Source organism: Periplaneta americana, chromosome 5 (genome assembly GCF_040183065.1).
Source record: "Periplaneta americana isolate PAMFEO1 chromosome 5, P.americana_PAMFEO1_priV1, whole genome shotgun sequence".
NCBI lineage: Eukaryota > Metazoa > Arthropoda > Insecta > Blattodea > Blattidae > Periplaneta > Periplaneta americana.
The window spans coordinates 40064773-40090662 of record NC_091121.1 but is presented as its reverse complement, the minus strand read 5'-3'; the positions used below and the strand labels follow the sequence as shown (position 1 = coordinate 40090662).

General features: G+C 33.4%; 1 protein-coding gene across 1 annotated transcript in view; it reads left to right on the top strand.

Annotated features, from left to right (window-relative positions):
- Positions 1 to 25890, top strand: part of LOC138700474 (uncharacterized) — a 206674-nt gene that overhangs the window by 24807 nt on the left and 155977 nt on the right. Inside the window, exon 2 of the mRNA XM_069827081.1 lies at positions 11612 to 11684. Coding sequence (XP_069683182.1) covers positions 11612 to 11684 — 73 coding nt within the window. The remainder of the gene's footprint in view (positions 1 to 11611; positions 11685 to 25890) is intronic.

Genomic DNA, 25890 nt, shown 5'->3' with positions numbered 1-25890 from the left:
CTCATGTTTGACGATGATGTCATAGACATACTCTTGCAGATATGATCAGAGAATTTGGCAAATACATAAACATAAGAAATTTATAGCCTACTGTCATGATCCTAGTTTTAAAAAATACACGAATTGAAGAAGATGCGGTTAGATTAACAGATTTCTAAATAGTTAAGAATTAAATGCGGATAAGGCTAGGTTTTATGAATCTTATGGTGTCATCGAGTCAAGGTAAAATATATTACATGTTTAGAAATTTTTGTATTTATTCTCTGCCTAGAAAATAACGGTTATTCCAGAAATAAGATGTCAAGACAAGAACATCTTCCATGGTGACAGCGTGGTTTAGACTATGTGCCTGTCATACTGGCGGCTTGGCTTCGAGCCCCGTTTAGGACTAGAATTTTCTACAAAGTGGCACTTGTGGCGGAGAAGGTTGCAGTTGGGTTTCTATCGAGGTTCTCCCGTTTTCACAGTATAGGTTTCGACATCAGTAGCTCAGTTGGTAGAGCAGCTGGCTACAGACTGGAAGGTCCGGGATTTGCTCCCAGGTAGTGACAGGATTTTTTCCCGTTGCCAAATTTCCATAACGGCCCCGAGGTTCACTCAGCCTCCTATAAAATTGTGTACCGGGTCTTTCTCGGGAGTAAAAGGCGGTCATTCTAGTGCCGAGGTCATGGAAAGCATGGGGCTCTACCTCCATGTCCCCCAAGTGCCTTCATGGCATGTAACGGGGATACCTTTACCTTTACCTTTTATTATCATGAGTATCATGACCTTTGCTTCCAATTTTTTAAAATGTTCATTATGTGGTGTTATAGTTATTCTAAAAGTTATTTTGTTAGAAATAATAATTATTATTAGAGTCTTTTTTCGAGATATTCATTGTAGTAGGCTATATCTGGTGTTCTCATCTTTGAATTTCAGAAAAAAAAAACCTAAAATTGATTTTCTTAGATTTATATATTTATTTATCTTTAGAATTTTTAAAATTTTATTTTATTATAAACAAATGTCTTGAAGATGTTCATGGATGTATATTAAATTTCAACAAATACGGTAATCTAGGCTAAATGATTTACAATATTTTATTTTATAATACTGTGACTTTCATTGCTTGTAGCTATGTTTTCCACCCTGTAAAATTTATATAGCGTGGAGCAGTTTGTCTTGAAATGGGATGTAGGAAAGTTTAACTTTACTGATATGTTTTCTCATAGTGTCACCAATAACTTAATATCTGAAGTTCATTAATTTTGGTACACGTTTTTAATAAAATTGAATGGGAATTTTGAATCATCCCGTATTTTTAAAAAGTTATTTTTTGTGGTTCAAATGTTTATTTCAAATTTCAAATACATAGGAAAATGCTATAACATGGTCAAGTACAAATTTATATAATAATACAGAAAATTTGTATAATACCGAATAATTATCAGACTACAGAATATAATTACAACAATAGAAACAGGAATAAAATAATACAATCAATATAAAAAGAGGATACAATAATATTAACAAAATTTGAGAACCGAATGAGCAGCTCTCGTGTTCGGTCGCAGTTCAGATATATTATTAATATAAGAGGAATATAGAAAATAAAATAAAATAGAACTAAAATTAAAATTACAGCTTCAATGAAGTTATGTAATATAATATATTATTAATATGAGGGGAATATAGAAACTAAAATTGGAACTAAAAATTATATTATTAATATGAGAGGAATAGAGAAAATAAGATAAAATAGAACTAAAATTAAAATACAGCTACAATGAAATTATGTAATATAATATATTATTAATATGAGAGGAATAGAGAAAATAAAATAAAATGAAAAAGGAACTAAAATTAAAATTACAGCTACAATGAAATTATATAATATAATATTAACATAGAGAAGAATAATATCGTATGTGAATAAAGTAGGACAATTTATGAAAAATATATGTTCCGAAATTAGAGAATATAAATATAATATAGCCTGATTAATTCATACACATAGGCTATAAATTTATAAAAATTACTTTATACTTTTACATTTTGTATAGATCCATAGTCAATAATAATAATAATAATAATAATAATAATAATAATAATAATAATAATAATAATAATATGGATTGTTAATATTCAAAGTGTTTAACAAAGTTTGATACCTGATTCTGACTGGGGTAATTTTATTACCCTCCTTGGTAGTAGTAAGCTACAAGAAACCTTGGTAACAGGAGGGTTAAGTGCTCTAATATCAAATACGTGCGAAGAAAGTACATGCGTTATAAAGTCTTGTCTCTTTGTTACCAATCCCTAGTTGCTGCTAGTAATAGGTCCAAGAATGGCAGGCCTGAACCGGCAGTTCTGTAGTGAGAGAATAATATAAATCTCACAGAACATAGGGTTAATTAGGGTCCGTTGGACAGTCGGGCATATTCGACACTTTGTACTTTAACGTGTTACCTCGTCACTTGTGGGCACCACATTCTGCTAGAAGTCAATGACGGAAGTAGCCACGAGTGTCCAATATGCCCGACTGTCCAACAGACCCTAATTTACCCTACTATTCTGTGAGAAGTGATTAGGTGACTAAGAAACGACTGATCTTCAATTTAACATTAATAAGTTGCAACTTTGAGGGGATATAATCTCTTCGCCCTCCACCCTTAAAAAATGTAAGATATCCGCAGGGAATCAGCGATTTGTTGACAATGGGGAAAGATAAGTGTAATGTAGAGAGTGAAAAAAAAGTATGAGAAATTACTTTCAAAGAAAAAACTTCTAGCGTAACTAAATTCGAAAACAATAAAGAATAAAAGACTCGGGTGATTTGTTTTAAGATGAATTGTGTGAATATTAAGCTATATACACAGTATAAGAGGATACAAAACAATGTGAAGAGGTCAAGGAGGACACCTGGTGAGCAGAAATAACCGAGGAAACTAGTGGGTATTTTATAAGAAGCTGAGGTGTATCAAAAGAGATAAAGTGAGACAAAAAGTTCGTAACACGAGGGACAGAGGTGAAGAAAGCGTAGAAAGCCGACAATTGGTAGAAAAAATTACCAACTGTCTAACCAGCGAGATGTATAAATAAAGTAAAAAGAATAAGAAAAATGTCAGTGAAATAAAAAGAAAATAAAGAAAACGAAGATGTGACAGATCTTTGCATTTTCTAGTATAACAGAAAAATTCGTTTAATGGACGTTGATATAAAGAGTATCGTACTTCAAATCTCATATTTTGTAAAAATATACCGTAGATTTTCAGAAAATGCAAAAATATATTTACACAGAAGCTTTTTCATAGGTGATTATGTTATTTATCTTTTCGTTTAGACATTAAAGGATGCTTGTATTTTAAATTAAAAGGTTATAGGAGATTCACAGGATCTGTATAATTGCGTGATATTTTTATGTTTTATGTTACTAATAATTGGCCGATCTTACAAGACAAGATTGAGGTAATCGGTTATTTGAAAATTAATTAATAAATTTAATAAAAAATTCATTGACGTTACAGGTATTCATTTGAAACAAAAATATATAAAAACACAAACTAAAATACAATATTATAGTGTTATATTAAAAGTCTAAACCCAATACACTATAGCCCATTTGTTCCTTTACAAAAAGTGTTTTAAAAATGTTATCTATACACTCCCAAAGTTTGTCGGTCTAATTTAGAGACACCTGTATATGAGTAATATACAGAATATTATAATATTTTCTATAAGTTTATCTTTCCGTCTTACTCATATGTTGATTATTATGAATAAATTTTAGTTCAGGAAATAAGTACATTAATATTGAAGGAAGTTATAGTAGAAGCATAATTATAAAAAGGAAAATGTATAAAACCTAACCTATGATATAAATTTAAGTCATAAAATATAATTGCTACTTCCCTTCTTCGATACAAAATCATTATTTTCTTATTTCTTCAAACATTTTTTGTGCGTCTTATGTGAAAAGTTCCAGGTGTTGTAATTTTAGTTCTATTGAGACAAATTTTGTGAGCAAATTAAGAAAAGTATGAGGAACAATATACAAAGGTTAATGAAATGCACATTTCATATGTTTATTTATGTATTACAATTATTTTATTACATTTTAAAAAGTCAGACATGAAAAATATCTACATGGAAAAATAATTAAGATACTATAAAAATTCATGCCAAATTTGAAAACTCCATCCAAGGAGAATGTATTCACAAACAAATAACATATTACAAACACGTACAATATCGGGGATATTTTCTGTTACGTCATTAGAAAAAAAAAATTATTTTATGACTCGGAAACTATTTAAGGAGAGGAATTTTAAATTTTCTTAGTTTTTTATTGTAATGTTTAAGAATGTGCGATAAACATTTAAAAAGAATTGCGTGAATAATTTCAAATTTTCAAATTTCACTCATGGTTATCTTAAGAGTCTTTTTTGGGCCGATTACTGAGTTGGGTTTTCCGAAGTTTTCTCCGACTGTAAAGTGAATTCAGGTAAACCCAAGGCGATTCCTAGGACTCATCTTGCCAAATATAATACCATTTCTTGTCACGAATCCCTATCTTCGTTAGAAAATCTTTAAGTTGATAGGCTACATCATCATTAAATAACTGCTGAGAAAGAACTGTCTGCTTGATTGCTAAAGCACTTTTGAATCATAGAAATGTATATTTTCCTATCCGAAACTGAACCCGGTTCCGACAGATTGTAGGTCGAAACGTTGCCACCTCATAACAGCGCATAAGAGGACCTAACACAATTATCAATATGGCATTACGTAAGCTATTTCTCATCAACTCTTCGTAATTGGTGTAGAGTAAAAGCCGTCGTAAAATAAGTTCAAGAATGCAAGCGAATTAGTTCTATGGCTATTATATTCTAATTCTTAATTTTCTAGAAATAAGGCGCGACGAATGAGTGGGGAGTGTCATAAAACAAAAGCGAAGACCGTTGTTCCATTTTGGACGCATGCGCAGACGCGTGGGCGATTTGAGAACTGGTGCTGTCTGCAGGATGCATCACAAGAATTGCTTTACTCTTCCATTGTTCAGAGCCCCATCAACTTTAACAGCGGACTTATGACTCCTCTAATGGATAATTACACAATGCCATTATTTTATTGGTCTTGTTTAATAAAGGAAGTATGTGGTAATGATGTTAGGAAGGTGCACCATGCTAGCTATCAGGCTTGTAGTTCAAATCTGCTAGGAGGCGCAGTTTTCTGTTACTTCTATTTTCTAGCAAGTGTAACAAAGGTTGTTTAGTGGCTGAGGGTTGAATTGATCAATATTATTGGGCTGCTGATTGACTCAGTGACTGATTTAATGTTTGACTGCCTAAATTACTCTGTGTTTGATTAATTTACAAACTGACATTGACAGGATAACTGACTGATTGACTCAGTGACTAGATAATTGATTAACTGATCGACAGTAACAGTGACGTATAAACTCACTGACTGACTCAGTTATTGAATGGTTGATTAATTAAGAGTGGACTGGATGACTGACTGACACAGTGACTGGGATTAAGTGACAGACCAACAATGACGGAGTTGACTTAATGACTTTACGACTGGGTGATTGTTTAACTGACTGACAGACAATGACAGAGAGACTCACTGATTCACTGACTCAGTGATTTGGTGATTGATTGAGAGACTGACTAACTCTCTGATTGAGTTATTTACAGGACGATATGTAAAATGGCTGACGTAATGACTAGATTATTAATTGACTGATTCACTCATAACGACTGTGCAAGTAATTCAATGGCTGAACGACTGATTGAATATCTCACTGTTAGACCTAACGAAGGAACGATTAATTAATTGATTAAATGACTTAGTAATTGGGCGAGTGATTGACTGACTTAATAATTTGGCGAATGAGTGATTGATTTATTAAATGGGCAAATAATTGATTTAATAACTGAGTGACTGATTTAATAATTGGACTACTGATTGACTTAATAAATGGATGACTGTTTGACTTAATAACTTAATGACTCTTTGACTTAATAACTTGGCAACTGTTTGACTAACTTAATAACTGGGTGACTAATTTATCGACTTAATAGTTGAGAGACTGAAAGAATTACTTAATGACTAGGCGAGTGATTCATTGACTTAAAAATTGGATGACAAATAATTGATTTACTTAATAACTGGGTGACTTATAGACTGATTTAATAAGTAGGCAATTGAATGACTGATTGATTTATTTAACTAGGCGACTGTTACATTGACTTCATGACTAAGAGATTGACTTAATTGGGTGACTGATTTATTTACTTAATAACTGGAAGATTGATTGACTGACTTAATGGCTAGACGGTTGATTGACTGACTTAATTCTATGACTGATTGATTCAATAACTGAGGGACAAATTGACTTAATATGTAAGCATCTTATTGACTGTCTTAATAACTATTAGACTGATTGAATTAATAACTGGATGACTGACTCACTTATTAATCAGACAACTGATTGATTGACTTAATGACTATGTGAGTGATTTACTTAATAATAATAATAATAATAATAATAATAATAATAATAATAATAATAATAATAATAATAATAATAATAATAATAATTTATTTAACCTGGCATAGTTAAGGCCATACGGCCTTCTCTAACACTCAACCAGGAGTAAAGACTGCGTTACAAAAACACTACAAATTTACAAATTACACTACAATTTTACACACAAAAGTGAATAAGATAATAATAATAATAATAAAATATAAACAACAAATAAGAAGAAATCAGACATAATATATAACATACGGAAAGAAAGAAAAAAGCATAATAATATGTGAACAGCAGGTCAAAATAAATGAGGCATACAAAAAAAAGGACAATTATTCATAATAATAATAATAATAATAATAATAATAAGAATAAGAAGAAGAAGAAGAAGAATAATAAGAATAGTAATAATGATAATAATAATAATAATAAATAATAATAATAATACTAATAGTAGTAATAAAATAGTGCAGTACAAAGTATACAGTGAATACAATATTTCTAAGTACACACAATAAGGAAAATTAAGATTATATATAGCTCAACTTATCACATTAGAGATATAACATTATCGGAAAATATGAAAACAAAAATATAAAATAAGTTGAATATCATTAGAACATAAAAAAAATGTGAATACGTGGAAACATGCAATACAACACTTGTCATAATAGTAAGTTAGTTTGGCAACTCGTCATAAGATAATTTTCTAACTTGGATTTGAAAGAATTCAATGTTCGGCAGCCCTTGACTTCAGGCGGCAGAGAGTTCCAGTGACGAGAGGTAGCAACAGTGAAGGATGAGGAATACAGAGACGATGCGTGAAGTGGAATTTCTAGCGTGTTATCGCGTTGTGATCGAGTATTAATATTATGATAGCGAGAGAGAGTATGAAATCGAGCGAATAAATAATAGGGGTGACTGATTGATAACCGGGAAACAGATGTACTCAATAACTGAATACCTCATTGACTGAATTAAACTGGATAAATGAGTAGATGATTTAATAACTGGATAATCATTAACTGACTTAATAACTGGGTAACTGATTGAGTGATTTAATAACTGGATAATCATTAACTGACTTAATAACTGATTGACTGACTTAATAGCTGGGTAACTGATTGACTGATTTAATAACTGGTAACTGATTGATTGACTTAATAACTAAGTAACTGATTGACTGATTTAATAACTGGGTAACTGATTGACTGATTTAATAACTGGGTAACTGATTGATTGACTTAATAACTGAGTAACTGATTGACTGACTTAATAATTGGGTAACTGATTGACTGATTTAATAACTGGTAACTGATTGATTGACTTAATAACTGAGTAACTGATTGACTGATGGACTGATTTAATAACTGGGTAACTGATTGACTGATTTAATAACTAGGTAACTGATTGATTGACTTAGTAACTGGGTAACTGATTGACTGACTTAATAACTGGGTAACTGATTGACTGATTTAATAACTGGTAACTGATGGATTGACTTAATAACTGAGTAACTGATTGACTGACTTAATAACTGGGTAACTGATTGACTGATTTAATAACTGGGTAACTGATTGATTGACTTAATAACTGAGTAACTGATTGACTGATTTAATAACTGGGTAACTGATTGACTGATTTAGTAACTGGATAACTGATTGACCAACTTAATAACTGGGTAGCTGATTGACTGACTTCTTAACTGGGTAACTGATTCACTGACTTAATAACTGGGTAACTGATTGACTGATTTAATAACTGGCTAATTGATTAACTAATTTGATAACTGTGGACTGATTGACTTACTTAATGACAGGCGACTGATTGACTTACTTAATGACTGGCGACAGATTGAGTTACTTTATGGCTGGGACACTGATTGATTGAACAACTTGTGAATGATTGACTTAATGGCAGGCGACTGATTGAATTACTTAATAACTGGACGACTAATTTACTTATTTAAAGGTTGGGAAACTGATTGATGTAATAACTTGGGGCTGATTGCCTTTCTTAATAACAAGGCCATTGATTGAGTTACTTAATCCGGGAGACTGATTGATTTATAACTGGAGAATGATTGACTAACTTATTAACTGGTGAATGATTAACTTATTTAATGGCTGGGTGACTGATTGACTTACTTAATTACTGGGCAACTGATTAAAAACTAACTGGACGGATTGATTAAAAGATTGACTGACTGATTCACTAAATGACTAAGCAAATGATCGCCTGAACCACTTTACTGACTTAACGACTAGACGAATAATTGAATGACTCACTTCAGACAGACCGATTGAATGACTGACAGTGCGACTAAGTAAATAGCAGATTCATTAAACGTCTGACGGACTGTGTCAGTGTTTGTGTGACAGTTCGACTGACTGACCGGTTGACCAGCTGCTTGACTGACCAACTGACTACTTGACTGGATGACTCCACGTTAAATCTCACAGCGTCTGCTGACTCGAACATCTGGCGTCTTTGCTCAGTTGGCAAATTGAAAGTGAAATAGTATGAAAACTTAGTTTTGGAAAACATCCTTAGAGTAGAATACGGGATGAGGATTGTCGTTTTTGGACTTCGTTTTCAAGCAGTCGAGAGAGATGTAAATGTGCTATTGACCTGTGTTTTGAGAAAACTCTAGAAGCTACATTGGGAGGCGTTGGGAATGGATTTCTTGAGTCGATGCCAGGAAACGATGCTAGCAGGATGCAGACAACATGTCTGATTCTTGATGTATTAGCCGACACAGTACAAGGCCGAAATTATCTATTTATACTCTCACCTTTTGTTGTGAAAATGAATCTCCCTTAAGGCTCTGGTACACCTACTTACAGCAGAGGTACTGAAACTGGGTGTCATACGACATATGAAGAAATTTACACGCACATGAATTCATAAATTCATACTACAATACAGTTTGTTCCATAAGTTCGAGCTCAGAAAAGAGCGAATGAAAAAAATTAATGTCACAATAGTGACACATACTTTCTCATCCTACGTTTTCGCGGTTCACACCAATTCAATAATAATAATATTTTCCCTGGCAGAGTTAAGATTATCAAGCCTTCTCTTCCACTCAACCGGATCAAAGCACATACAGGAAAATACATATCGGTGCACAAGTATTAACTTAAAAAATAATAATGAAGAAAGATTGAATACATACGAATATAGTCACGAAATTAAAGGAATAGTACAATTAGTATAATCAGTAATGGGTTACATTGAAACAATGACTTTACTTAGATATTAATGTTAATGGAAAAAACAAAGTAATGACTATATTAAAATGATAATAATAGTAATAATAATAATAATAATAATAATAATAATAATAATAATGATAATAATAATAATAATAATAATAAATTTTGCTTTCCAAAAACTAATTCTGTACATTTAAAATAATTCTAAATAAACCCAATTTTAAACGAGTGAGGACTAAAACAACCTCTGATTTCCAGTGGCAGCGAATTCCAAAAGCGGACCATGGCTATTGAGAAAGAACTTGAGTACAGAGATGTCTAATGATGTAATGATGATGAAATATCACGTAGTGGATAATTTTATTACTTGTTTATTTAATCTGTTGGAGTTAACCCTTTCTTACCTATAGATACCATATGGCAAGAATTAACTTTATAGCATTTATATACTTGTGTGTTACATATGAAGGTAAATTTTGCTGGATAACTTCTATTTCAATACATTTTCATCAATATAGTTTTGTTTCAAATGTTGCCACTCCCGTAACTTGGTCACTGAATTGGTCCTAATACAGTTATTTGTTTCAACATGGATTGCTTGTAAATTTAATTTGGGTTAGAAAGGGTTAAGATCATCAGGCCTTCTGTGCCACACCACCACAAGTACAAATACAGAAAACAAATGCAGACAGAATAAGTAAAAAAAAAAAAAAAGAAATGAGTACGATACATATACAAAAAGGAGATAAAATCACAACATATATAAATGAAATGTTCTAATGTATAAATTACGTAAAGGGAAGTGGTAGGCATTAGAAACATAAATATAATATTAATTGCCTGATATAGGTCTATTTAGTGACGAACTTGAAAAACCATTGAAATGGACATCACCTAATTCTTCGCATCAGAAATCAGAAACAGGAATCGTTGTTGGTTAACGAACCTCACTGAAAGGTGGCTGAAGACCATGTATCCATCTATCCATCCATCCATCCATCCATACATCCATCCATCCATACATCCATCCATCCATCCATCCATCCATCCGTCCGTCCGTCCGTCCGGCAATCAATCAATCAATCAATCAATCAATCAATCAATAAATCAATCAATCAATCAATCAATCAATCAATCAATTAATCAATCAATCCTGATTTTCCACACAATAGTCTTGGAAATATTAAGCATATGGGTTGTGGATGTACATGCATATTAAACACCTAAAATACGTTATCGTGTTAAAGAAATTCTGTATATTGTATGTTGTATTTGTTACCTTAATTCGAGAATAGATGTTTCACGTAATCACTGGCATTTTCTTAAATCTCTTCTAATTTTATTTATTTCTCATTACATAAACAGAAAAACAGAAAGTATCTGTTTTGGTGCTTCAAAAATACTATTTGAGCCGTTGAGAGTAGAAGTGGTGTAAGTCAAAAATGGGTAATTAGGGTTAAAGTAAACATTCTGTAAAATACAGCGCAAAGTAACAATTAATATTCAGTTTATTTAAACGATTAGTACTCAGTGCATAGCACGAAGGACATATTAATTGCTACTTTGCGCTGTATTTTACAGAATTTTTACTTTAAACCTCATTACCCAATTTTGACTTACACCACTTCTGCTCTGAGCGGCTCATTTATGAATTTCACAGAAACAGACATCCTCAACATCTATGATACTCACAGCACACTACTCTCATGATTTTACTTGTGTCGGCGTTTGTCTTTGCAAGAACGAACAGCGATCTCGACGGTATTGCGAAACTTTGCTCAACTCGCTTATTAATTTTTATGCATATTGTACAATTTTCTACATTATTAGCCTATAAATGAGATTGTGACTTATTTATGTTTTATTGCAGATGAGACTACTTACGAAGAAACGTTCTAATTTGTTCTCCTGTCTGAATTACCGATCTACAGGACACAAAGAAGGTAAGACTCTATCAGCGTTCTTTTTATAAGAATTTATCAACATTAGATGGAGAACAGTATAACAGTATAAGTTTACGCCCTTGCTCTTGGCGAGACTTGAACCAATAATATTCGATTTATTAACAACAAGGTATCTAGATACATTTCGATACTCTCTGGAGTCTCATGTATCACATCTGACGTCTCGGTGTTAGCATGACAATTCCTTAAATTTGAATTTTGAATCTTTCTTCACCCATCGGCTTGGGTGTAACACTGATGCAGTATATCACGTAAAGGTAACGGGGAGATTATGTTCAATTGCGCTGCTAAGAATGCCTCGGGCACAATAAATAACAACGTTATCGCAGGGAAACTTAAATCATGAACTTGATTTACAGTGCCTTTGATTCTCTCCTTACTTAATGTCGATCTTGATTTTATTTGATACTTTTTTTATACAAGAAACTGTGACGAACTGAGATCTATGTGTCTAAAAGTGTTTGTTTAAAAGTAGGCATAAGTTTATTACTTACAGCATCTCTAATCTATTAGTACATGAAGTTTTCGAAGTCTGTAGGCTAGATTAACGCAACAAGATCAGGGTTAGGAATTGCGACGCTGTTGGAAGTTTACAGTTGTAAGAAGTGACAATCCATGCCAGTTATTTTGTGTTGTGTATTTATGGTATAGGGATTAAACAGCAGAGATGTCCAGCACTACGAATTTTGTGTTTATGCTAGAGAAATGTGTTTGTATATATGTATATATATATATATATATATATATATATATATATATATATATATATGAATCTGACAGTGAATCATTAGGCAAAACTGTTTTAGTGTAGGCCTACGTCATTTCAATTACTACAACATATTAATTTAATAATACCAATTTTATCGTCGTCGTCATCATCATCATAATTATCATCATCATTGTCTTCTTCTTCTTCTTATGACGTAACAGCTCGAAGTTGAGTCACATCTGCTCGTTTAAAGCACAGACTTACTTTTATACACACTAGACTCTCGCTAATCCGTGTCTCAGTTATCCGGCCTCTCAATTATCCGGCCTCCTTCTAGTGTACTTTCTATCATTTGTGCTGTAACAGTTTTCAGGAAAATTTGCACCGGTGTCATATGTTACACTGTAGGCCTATTATTTCTACACTTAGGCCTATATATTTACTCCTACAGCTAATGGGTATACACGCGTCGGCCAAGTGTAGAACGTTCTAGTTTCGATTTAGAAGTGCAAGTGGAGTTGTTGGCGCAGCTTATAACATTACATTTAATGACATTTTTAAGCACACTCGGTAATCCGACACTCTCGCTAATCCGGCATCCTTCTGTGCAAGGAATGGTCGGATTAGTAAGAGTCTACTCTGTATCTAAGTTACACATAGAACTTTTAATATGTTACTTACTTATATATATATGAAGAGTTCACTGCAAAAATGATGGATGTCATTTGGAATACATTTTTCAGGAGAAGCAATTGAAAGTTTGAAATGCTTAGCGCTCAAAGCTTAACTGTGATTTTCCGATCATTACTGGACAATGACTATCAGTGTTAATGTCATATAACTCTGTATGTACATTCTATATGTCTTAAGCTATGCATTGACAGTCTTAGACAGTCTTAGTTCATTTTCGACAAGAAAGTGACATCCATCATTCTTGCTGTGGACTCTTCATATATATATATATATATATATATACATAATAAAAAGGTAAAAAGGTATCCCCGTAAACATGCCATGAAGGCATACAATTTATGTCCGATATCCTATATCAAAAAAGTAGCCAAAGAACATTATATGCAAGAATGGAACGAAAGATGGGTCAATAGTGATAAGGGAATTCTTACAAAAGAGCTATATTTTCCAACGGTCTATGATCGTAATAAATGTAAAGTAATAACGCCAAATTTCGTACTGACACAGCTTTTGACTGGGCATGGAAAATTCGGGAAATACTTAAATAGGTTCCATATTAAAGACGATGCAACTTGCATTTGTGGGGAGGAATCTCAAGATGCCAAACATGTATTATATGATTGTCCAGTCTTTTGCCGTGAAAGATACGAGCTTGAGTTGTTACTGAACACTTTAAATTATACGTTTACCAAACCGTAAACCAATTTACTTACCAACTCTAAATCATATAAGTATTTCATGTCATTCTTGAATAGAATATTCGTGAAACTGTAAAATGTTAAATTATCCCGGGAAAAAAAAATCGTATTAATTATAATCAACTATAATGAAACTGTAAGTCTTCAATTTCGCATACTATAATATTGTACTATTGGTTTTAATTTTTATTTTAATTAGGCATTTGATTTCTTATTTTGAGCCATTTCTTGCAATACCTGATTATTGCCAATTGTTGTTACTAAATAATGTATTTAATTCGCAAATTTTAAGCCATCTCTTAGTATAGCTATTTATTGCTTCTAAAATAACATGTTTAATATATAGTCTATATATATATATATATTTATATATATATATATTTCTTCCTATAATAGAGACATGCCTTGAGGCTTTATGAAACGATCCATGCTTTCATTAAGGTGCATTCTTGTACATAATTCATGTGAATTGTAACCTTGACCATAATTTTGTATTATAATTTTATTATTGTTTATTGCTTATAAAATATGTATTTCGATGCCAACTATAACCCTAATATACCTCAGGGTGAAATAGGGTTCATTACATTGGATAATAAAAAAAAAGGCACTTGGTGGGCATGGAGGTAGAGCCTCATGCTTTCCATGACCTCGGCACTAGAATGAGGTGTTGTGGTCGGCACCACGCTCTGACCGCTTTTCACCCCCGGGAAAGACCCGGTACTCAATTTTATAGGAGGCTGAGTGAACCTCGGAGCCGTTCTGAAAGTTTGGCAACGAGAAAAAAATCCTGTCACCACCTGGGATCGAACCCCGGACCAAGAAAGTTGAAAATGTGCTATACCTTTATTTAATTAGGAAAATTTATGTCTGTATAATGAATTAGCCTATATTAAAATATTTTGTACCCTCTTTAATTTATTTTTGTATAAATTTTTCTATTTGATTGACGTATAAAATTATGTAATTTCTTTTTTGTTTTAATATTATAGACGAAAGAAGGGGAATATGGAATACTGGGGGTAATTGTTTTAATCTATTTCTATTTTGGTTTTACTAGTATTATTTATATTTGCGAATTAATTAAAACCTTAAATAACTCTTGAAAAAAAAAAGATTGTGCTAATACATTATAAACCGGTGTAATAACAACTAATTATATTCTTTTCGTCTTTCAACCCAGAGTCTCGATTTTAAGGAAGGCTGAGCTAGATCTCGTAGCAGTTAAGAAAGCTGTAGACATGGACAATTCCTCTTTCTTCTGGGCTTTAACCCAGAATCTGCTAATGCGTTGTGTCTCGCTCCTCCGAGAGAGCGAACTGGGGATTAATGTATCATCGCCTAATGCGTATTTGTATCAACTTGTGTGTAACGGTTCAGTTTCGAAACTGTAGGCTATCAAACTGGGTTAACTCCTCCATGATGAGACAGACAGACGTGTGCTGTGGCCTCATGCAGGCTCCGTCTTAGTGATTGATGAACGCCAAGGGTCAGATGCCGAGTATGTAGCCACGTAAAAGTACAGAGATTATTCGTTTGCTACATACTAAGCAGCCTCCAGCCACGGTATGCAACAGGACGGTTTCCGAACATACATGCACACCTCACCCCTCATAACTCAGCGAGGCCCGCCCTCGCATTGCCACCTACTTCAAATGGCAGACACAAAACCCTTTTAAATTCCTCTTTCGCTTCTATGTTCTTTCTGTAATTCTTTTCCTTTCTTTTTAACCATTCTTTAGGCCTATCTTGTTTCTTAGTTTCTCCCTTTCTTTCTTTCTTTCTTTCTTTCCTTATTTTTTTCTTTCTTTTATTTCTTTCTTTCTTCTTCTCTACCTTTCTTTCTTTTCTTCTTCCTTTCTTTCTTTCCTTTTTCTTCTCTTTCTTTCTTTTTTTCGTTCTTTCTTCTTCTCTACCTTTCTTTCCTTTCTTCTTCCTTTCTTTCTTTCCTTTTTCTTCTCTTTCCTTTTTCTTCTCTTTCTTTCTTTCTTTCTTTCTTTCCTTCTTCCTCTCTTCCTTTCCTTCTTCCTTTCTTCCTTCCTTTCTTTCTTTGTTTCTTTGTTTCTTTCTGTCTTTCTTTCTTCCTTTCTATCATTCCTTCTTCCTTTCTTTCTTTCCTTCTTCCTTTCTTTCTTTCCTTCTTCCTTTGTCCCTTTCTTTCCTTCTTCATTTCTGTCTTTTTCCTTCCTTTCTTTCTTTACTTCTTCCTTTCTTATTTTCTTTCTTTCCTTCTTCCTTTCTTCCTTTCTTTCTTTTTTTCTTCCTTTTTCCCTTTCTTTCCTTCTTCCTTTCTGTCTTTCTTTCTTTCTTTCCTTCTTCCTTTCTTCATTTCTTTCTTTCTTTCCTTCTTCCTTTCTCCCTTTCTTTCTTTCTCTCTCTCTTTCTTTCTTTCTATCTGTCTTTCTTTCTTCCTTTCTGTCTTTATTTCTTCCTTTCTGTCTTTCTTTCTTCCTTTCTTTCTTTACTTCTTCCTCTCTTTCTTTCCTCCTTCCTTTCTTCTGTTCTTTCTTTCTTTCTATCTGTCTTCCTTTTTTCCTTTCTTTCTCTCACCTTTCTTCCTTTCTTTCTTCTTTCCTTTTTTCTTCCTTTCTTTCTTTCGTTCCTTCTTTCCTTCTTGCTTTCTCCCTTTCTTTAGTCCTTTCTTTCATTACTTGTTCCTTTTTTCTTACTTTCTTTCTTTCTTACTTTCTTTCTTACTTTCTTTCTTCCTTTCTTTCTTTCATTCTTTCTTTCTTCCTTCACCATTTCTTTATTTCTTTCTTCCTGCTTTTCTTTCATTTTTTGTGTCTTTTATACTGTATTTTTAATAGTAAGAATAAAAATATTCTAGATTTATATAAGGGTATAAAGGAATTTAAAAACGGATATCAGGCAAGGGTAAACGTGATCAAGGATGAGAATGGTGACTTACTTGCAGACTCTCATTCAATCCTGAATAGATGGAAAAACTATTTTAGGCAACTACTAAATATACATAGGCCAAATAGAAATGATCAGGACGAAATTCAAATACAAATTGCTGAGCCATTCATACCGGAACCCACACTTTCTGAAGTCGAAATTGCGATAGAAAATCTGAAAAAGTACAAGTCTCCAGGTATTGAACAAATTCCAGCAGAAATAATACAAGAGGGTAGAAGGGCATTATCTAGCGAAATTTATAAACTTGTACTTGCAATTTGGGAAAAGGAAATTGTACCAGAACAATGGAAGGATTCCATAATCGTACCTATTTTTAAGAAGGGGGACAAGACTAACTGTAGTAACTTTCGAGGAATATCACTTTTGTTGACGTCGTACAAAATTTTGTCCAATATTCTTTTGAGAAGATTAACTCCACATGTAGATGAAATTATTGGGGATCATCAGTGTGGTTTTAGGCGTAATAGATCAACTATTGATCAGATATTTTGTATTCGACAGATATTGGAGAAAAAATGGGAGTATAAGGGTACAGTACATCAGTTATTCATAGATTTAAAAAAGGCGTATGACTCGGTTAAGAGGGAAGTATTATATGATATTCCTATTGAATTTGGTATTCCCAAGAAACTAGTTCGATTAATTATAATGTGTCTTAGTGAAACTTACAGCAGAGTCCGTATAGGCCAGTTTCTATCTGATGCTATTCCAATTCACTGTGGGCTAAAGCAGGGAGATGCACTATCACCTTTACTTTTTAACTTCGCTCTAGAATATGCCATTAGGAAAGTTCAGGATAATAGACAGGGTTTGGAGTTGAATGGGTTACATCAGCTGATGACGTGAATATGCTAGGAGAAAATCCACAAACGATTAGGGAAAACGTGGAAATTCTAGTTGAAGCAAGTAAAGCGATCGATTTGGAAGTAAATCCCGAAAAGACTAAGTACAGTATATGATTATGTCTCGTGACCAGAATATTGTACGAAATGGAACTATAAAAATTGGAGATTTATCTTTCGAAGAGGTGGAAAAATTTAAATATCTTGGAGCAACAGTAACAAATATAAATGACACTCGGGAGGAAATTAAACGCAGAATAAATATGGGAAATGCGTGTTATTATTCGGTTGAGAAGATTTTGTCATCTAGTCTTCTGTCAAAAAATTGAAAGTTAGAATTTATAAAACAGTTATATTACCGGTTGTTCTGTATGGTTGTGAAACTTGGACTCTCACTTTGAGAGAGGAATATAGGTTAAGGGTGTTTGAGAATAAGGTGCTTAGGAAAATATTTGGGGCTAAGAGGGATGAAGTTACAGGAGAATGGAGAAAGTTACACAACACAGAACTGCACGCATTGTATTCTTCACCTGACATAATTAGGAACATTAGATCCAGACATTTGAGATGGGCAGGACATGTAGCACGTATGGGCCAATCCAGAAATGTATGTAGCGTGTTAGTTGGGAGGCCGGAGGGAAAAAGACTTTTGGGGAGGCCGGGACGTAGATGGGAAGATAATATTAAAATGGATTTGAGGGAGGTGGGATATGATGGTAGAGACTGGATTAATCTTGCTCAGGATAGGGACCAATGGCGGGCTTATGTGAGGGCGGCAATGAACCTCCGTGTTCCTTAAAAGCCAGTAAGTAAGTAACTTTATACTGTATTTTACCCTTATTCTTTCTTTATACTTTCTTAATTTATTTCATTTTTCCTTTTCTTCTCCTTCTTTTTGTTCGTTTTATGCAGTTTATTTTTGTCATTCGTTTGTTTGTTTTCTACCTCTTTCTTTTCTTTGTCCTCTTCTAATTCATATCTAGATTTCGTACTTTCCCTTGATTCCTCCCAAACAGACAAAAGACAGAACTATTTGTGCCGTAGTGTTAGCACAACGTTAGACATCAATTATAAGGACTAGAATAACTCTAGAAAAAAAGTTTTGTTACTCCTTGACATCCTCGTATGTATGTATGTATGTATGTATGTATGTATGTATGTATGTATGTATGTATGTATGTATGTATGTATGTATGTATGTATGTATGTATGTATGTATGTATGTATGTATGTATGTATGTTTAAATTTCTGGGCATTGAGCTTTTCATTTTTTATCTTAACACCTCTCATATTGTCATGTAGCCATTTGTGTCTGCCTACTTTTTGGAAATTCTGACGAAGAATCTTCTTCTGAGGTTGGAGTACCTATTATGTCGGAAACTGGATGAAGATGAAGGTGATACTGATAGCGGAATGAGGTTGAGGAAATCTCTGAAAGACAAAAAGCTCAACCATGTATTTTCTCACAACCAGGATTTGATTGTGGGCAGCTAATTTCGCATTCCCCAGTATTCGAAAACGGTGGACAAATCTGGTATTGTTTGGTAAAAGGCTGTCATCTTGTGAGTTAGTTCAGAGTTTCCTTGACATGACACCCTAAAAGGAGGACGTTGGCCATCCTTGGCTTGCCTCGCCCGATAACTGGGAGTGGACCTTCATAAAATTACTCGAACAGCGGTCAAGTTAGTTGGCATGCAGAAGAATCTAATTCATAGTTTCCGCAAACGAGACAGATGCCTGCCTCGCCCAATTCATTCCAAATCCTAACAAGTGGAGCCACTATTGCGAAGAAATTCACCGACGCCGACAGTGCGCAAGTAACCGATGGCGATCTTTTGACCTTGGCAATTTATTCATGGTCTTTTACATTGCCTCAGCTTTCTCGCTTTCCCTGCAGTGCAATTCATATAAATATATTGCTCAATCCTGGCGTCAGCCATGATGGTAGAACAGAAATTGAATAATATATTCATACTTAAAAATAAGGCAACAAACACAAAAGCACAATGAACGATACCATGCGAAAAAGAATAGCCGCCTTGATGGCTCACAGCCAGTACGTGTTCGTGGAGAATGAAGTCGAGATTTTGATGGTTTTGACGTAGAACTACGTCTTCTTCCTTGGTAGATTTGGGGTAAAATTGGCAAATGACTATCAAATAAAAATGTAACTCCAATTATTTTCCTTGCAATACCCTTTCTCGTTTTGAATTTGTCTAATTCTGCTTGCATTCACCTAATTCTCTTTGTATTCCCTTTTTATCTTGCCTTCTCCTTGTTGTCCTTGTATTTCCGTTGTTGTTCATGTCTTGTATTTCTCTTGTTTTCCTTAAAATTGCAATGGTCTTCCTGTCCTACAATAATTCTCCTTGTATTCCCCTTGTTCTCCATTGCCCTGGTTTTTTTATTTCTCTTGATCTCCTTGTATTCACCTTGTCCTCCTTTGTTCCACTTGTTCTTCTCGTATTTCCCTTGCACTCGTTGTATTCCTCTTGGTCTCCTTGTATTCCATTTTTTCTCCTTTCGTTCCCCTTATTTTCCTTGTATTCGCCTTGTTCTCTTTGTATAGTCCTTGTTTTCCTTGTATTCCCTTTGTTCGCCTTGTATTCCTCTTGTATTTCTTCAATACTTCTTATTCTTTTTGTCTTCTCATACTTCTAACTGTATTTTCCTTATTCACCTTGTTTTCCCCTTGTTTTATTGCATTCCCTTTGCTCCTCTTTTCTTACTTTATTCCCCTTGTTCTCATTGTATTCCTCTAGTTCTCCTTTCATTCGCCTTGTTTTTGTATTTCACTTGTTCTCCTTATATTCCACTTGTTCTCCCTGTATTCCCCTGGTTATTTTTGTATTTCCTTTATTTCCCTCTTATTTCCTTTGTTTTCCTTGTACTCCCCATTACCTCTTTGCATTCTCATTATTCACGTTGTATATTCCTCATTCTGCTTTATTTCAATTGTTCTCATTGTATTCCCCTCTATCTCCTTGTATTCACCTTGTCTCCTTTATTCCCTTTGTTCTCCTCGTATTTACCTTGTACTCGTATTCCCCTTGGTCTCCTTATACTATTCCTTTTTTTTCACCTTGTCTTCCCCTTGTTCGCCTTGTATTTCACTTGCACTCCTTTTTTCTCCTTAGTATTCCTTGCATTCCCCTTGTACTCCTTGTTTTTCATTTTTTTTCATTGAATTCAGCTTGTTCTGCTTGCATTTCCACCGTTGTACTGTTACTCAATATTTTAAAATTCCTTTCAGAAGGAAAAGTTACATTTGTTCAGATCAAATTTCTGCACATTTAAAGAACAAAACTAACATTTTTTCAATAATTTATTATCATAATACACTACTCTCTTACGCTGATTTAGCATATTGGGAATTAAATCAATGGCTTTCCCAAAACACTATGAAATGTTCCATATAAAACAATTTTTATATCGAAAAGGAAGAAAAAAACTTGCAAAATTGTATTGAACTTTTTTGTTTGAAATATCTCAAAGAATAGTCCTCAGAAATTGATGACATTACTTACGGTTCACTCTGTATATAAGATTATTGTCCACGTCCGACAGGTGACCTGGGTGTCATTTGTGAATCCGACGCTGACAGGTGGGCCACCCTGCTTCAGTCCCTGATAGAGCCAGATCCTGTTTCGCGGACGAATTACCTGATAAGCTTCAAACTGTTCTTATATCTGCATCGGAAACCGTCCTACTCCCGAGACTTTTTACTATTGCAGATGCGAGATGAAATGAGGGTCATAAATTCCATCACTAACCTGGCCGGGGATCGAACCCGAGCCGCCTGGATGGAAGACTAGCACGGTTGCACTTGAGCCACAGACACGGCTATGGCTAGAGCGTCAGTTTTGTACGTTATATAAAAATAGTAGTAAGAATAATAGGAGAATTAGTAATGTCGGTAGTTGTATGCTACTTCAGCGTAAAATTTCAACAAGGACAGGAAATATCCGGCAAATTGCTTTTAGAACCCTCCCCTTTATACACAGATACCTTTAACTTGCCGTAAATCTACGATACGGATATCCTAGCTTCATCTCCCTTCTAAAGACAAGAATAAGATAAGAGAAAAAAGACAATTTATAAATTCATAATACTTCGAAATTTTATCACTAGGGAGGCATTGAGAATAATATTTTTAGCTTTAGTACAATCATTAATACATTATGGTGTAATAAATTGGGGTGGAGTAGCATCATCTGTACTTAATCCATTAATTTTATTACACAGAAGATTAATAAAATTTGTCTAACCAAAATTATGGATTAACTAACAAATTTAATTTATACAGATTTTAAAGTATTAACTATTGAAGAAATTTATAAATATAGGTTACTATCTTACTACCACAGAAATCAAATAAAACATAAATCTAATCGACATGAATATCGTACTCGAAGATAAAAGTCTACTTTCCCATTAATTGAGCCTAAATGTCATACAAGTGCAACTCTTAAACATGGTGCTAGTTTCGGCCCAAGACTTTATAATAAAATTATAAACCATTTTCCAAATTTGAAATATTTTAAAACTGAAGCTTTTAAAAAATAAATTTATAAAATTATTCATGATATATAATATTGACAAATGTGTGTATTTTTTTACCTTTTATTTCTGTCGACTATATTCATGTTTTTATTGAATATCACTGGCTTCTCTCTGAATGTCAATTTATATTAAATGTGTTTTTTCTTTCTTTTTCTCTCTCTTTTTTTGTGTTATTGGTTTGAATTAAGTTACTTCCTGTATTTAGTAAACTGTCCTTGTAAATTTTATGTTATATTATTGGCTAAGACCACACCGTACACGAGTCTGGCTCTTACGGTAGTGGCTAGAAACAGTTTTGTTTTATAATTCTAATTTGCTAGGTAGCTAGTTAAATACTTACTTACTTGCTTACTTAGTTACTTACTTACTTACTGGCTTTTAAGGAACCTGAAGATTCACTGCCGCCCTCACATAAGCCCGCCATTGGTCCCTATCCTGAGCAAGATTAATCCAGTCTCTTTCATCATATCCCACCTCCCTCAAATCCATTTTAATATTATCTTCCCATGTACATCTCGGCCTCCCTAAAGGTCTATTTCCCTCCGGCCTCCCAACTAACACTCTATATGCATTTCTGGATTCGCCCATACGTGCTACATCCCTGCCCATCTCAAACGTCTGGATTTAATGTTCCTAATTATGTCTGGTGAAGAATACAATGCGTGCAGTTCTGTGTTGTGTAACTTTCTCCATTCTCCTGTAACTTCATCCCTCTTAGCCCCAAATATTTTCCTAAGCACTTTATTCTCAAACACCCTTAACATATGTTCCTCTCTCAAAGTGAGAGTCCAAGTTTTACAACCATAAAGAACAACCGATAATATAACTGTTTTATGAATTCTAACTTTCAGATGTTTTGACAGCAGACTGGATGATAAAAGCTTCTCAACCGAATAATAACAGGCATTTCTCATATTTATTCTGTTTTTAATTTCCTCCCGAGTATCATTTATATTTGTTACTGTTGCTCCCAGGTATTTGAATTTTTCGACCTCTTCAAAAGATAAATTTCCAATTTTTATATTTCCATTTCGTACAATGTTCTCGTCACGAGACATAGCTAGCTAGTTAAATAAATCCGTTAAATAAATAAATAAATAAATAAATAAATAAATAAATAAATAAATAAATAAATAAATAAATAAATAAATAAATAAATAAATAAATAAATAAATAAATAAATAAATAAATAAATAAATAAATAAATAAATAAGCAAGTAAGTAAGTAAGTAAATAAATAAATAAATAAATAAACAAAGAAACAAACAAACAAGCAAATAAATAAATAAATAAACAAATAAATAAATAAATAAAAATTATCAACGATTTGCAATGCCCTCGGCTTATTTGGAACCCGCGAACACTGTTACTGCTAACCACCGATGGAGAGTCAATTCCGTACTGTTATTACTGCAAACGGTCTGAGGCATAAGCAACCATGGGATTCCTGATATTGTCTCCAACTCTTATTGAGTCCCCGTATGTTTAATAATGAGGAAACATGATTCGCAGATTGCTGACAAATAGGAAATCATCAGTCAAATTTCTTTTTTGCCGTGCAGTTGGTACACCGGATGTTGCATCAGTAGAGAGTAGCCCCAGAATTGTTGACCCAAGTGCGTACGAAGCTGGAATAAATTTGCAGCCGGAGTTCTTATAGGAATGGGTCTCACGTACAAGATGAATGTTCATGCTTCTGTAATTGTGTTCTATAATATTCGCCTTAGGCTATATACTACAGAGCCAGGAGCAGCTTCGTCTTCGATATCATTTCGAGAGATTTTCTTTCGACTTCAGAGGCAGTGCTACAATGCGATCGTATAATCGCGCAAACTTGGCTTCGATCTCCGACGTTGACTGGAGGGATATTTTGTGATGCACAGTACGACCACAGTCTAGTATATACAGTCGCGAAGCTCAATACGTAGTAAATATGCAAACATTAGATATTTGCTCACCACTAGAATCACTAATATCGCCTCATTACAGGCAATGCAAAATAGAACCGTCACAGTCTATTGTTTCTAGCACCCTCAAAACTCAAGCTTTGTGACTGTATACAGTAGACTGTGGTAGGACTGCACCTATGTAGGGATAACAATTTTTTTCTCAGGTTTCTCCCGTTTTAACTAAAATTAAAAGCTTTTATCACAAACATTTTCTATTCCATCTTACTCTTATAACTTTCTTTTATGCAATGCCATAGAAATAAGGCTACAATGTTGTTTGGCGGCAGGGTAGCTCACAACCAAACATTCTCATTGGGGACAGATAAAAAAGTTATTTGTTTTCTTTCACCATGTTAATAATATCAAAACAAGTGCTTGTATAAATTTCGGCCACTCGAGCGCAATTACAAGGGCCGTAAAAATAAGTTTTCCTGGGCCGTTTATAGAAAGAAAACACAATTTCATTGGAAAAAATTATTGGAACAGAAACATCAACTGTTAAGCTACTTTTCAACATATTCCCCACTGGAACTGAGACATTTATCATACCATGAGCTCATAAAGGAGTGCAGATGGCTGTCACACACTGATTCCGATCCCAGGTGGCAGATTTCTACGACACAGAGATACAAAAGTTGTCTTTAAAATGCATTATTGTACCATCTCATCATTACAAATATTCCTCTAGATGCCAGTACTGTGTTATGATGAGCTGTTCTCTTGTTACCAGTTGTGCCTACTATACAATCTTCATTGAACTCTATGGACGATTACTAGTCAAGACGGCTTTATTCATTCAGTTTCATTTTTATTAAAACAGTTGCATTTCAATTCATTTATCAATGTATATTAAACAATCTCTGATACGTGCCTATCCATAATCTCATACAGCAGAAGCTATAACATAACCTAAATAATATAAACAATATAAATGATAGAAAAGTTTTAATTAAGGATGATGAATTAAACATGAATCATTTTTTAAAAGGTACAATTATTGAAAGTACAGTAGTGGCAAAAAAAAAAAACCGGACCGACCCTTGTAGCTGATTTTAGAGTCTTGTTCACTCTAGAGCAAGATAGACTGGTAACTAAGACTTTCGTGGTTCGAATCCTGCCTGGGAAGGAAACTTTTTTTTGTTCCTTATTCAAATTTATTCCAAATACTTTTCGATTGCAGCGATATTTTACTACTTAATTAACATGAATTTTATTCTCATATGAAACAAAAGGTATGAATTCTTTAAAATTGTTTGAACCAAAATGCAACAATGCTACAGTATTTAATCGTAATAGTAATTTAGGCCCAAGAATATATAACAAATTTATATTTAAATATCTTAATCTTGTCAATTCTAATAGTTCTAGTATTAAATTTAAAAAGTTATGTATAGATTTTATAAATAATGAAAAATTTTAAATTGAAATTTATATATTCTTATTGCGTAGTAGACATAACACAAATTGTATTATATAGGCGTACTTCTTAATTTCAATTCAGGAATCCGCCCCTGAGCACGAGTTATACTCTTTCAGGAATGAGCTGAAGTTTTTTTTTCTGTTTACATTATATTTTATGTTACAATTATTATCAAAATAAATAAATAAATGAATAAATAAATAAATAAGTAAATAAATAAATAAGTAAACAAATAAATAAACAAGTAAATAAATAAGGAAATAAGTAAATAAATAAATAAATCAGATAATTGGTGTCACCATGTGAGGCGTACGTCTAGGACTAGAATGCGTCGTACAATCCTACATTACCAACCTAGAGACAGGAGTTCTACTGGACTGGACATGAT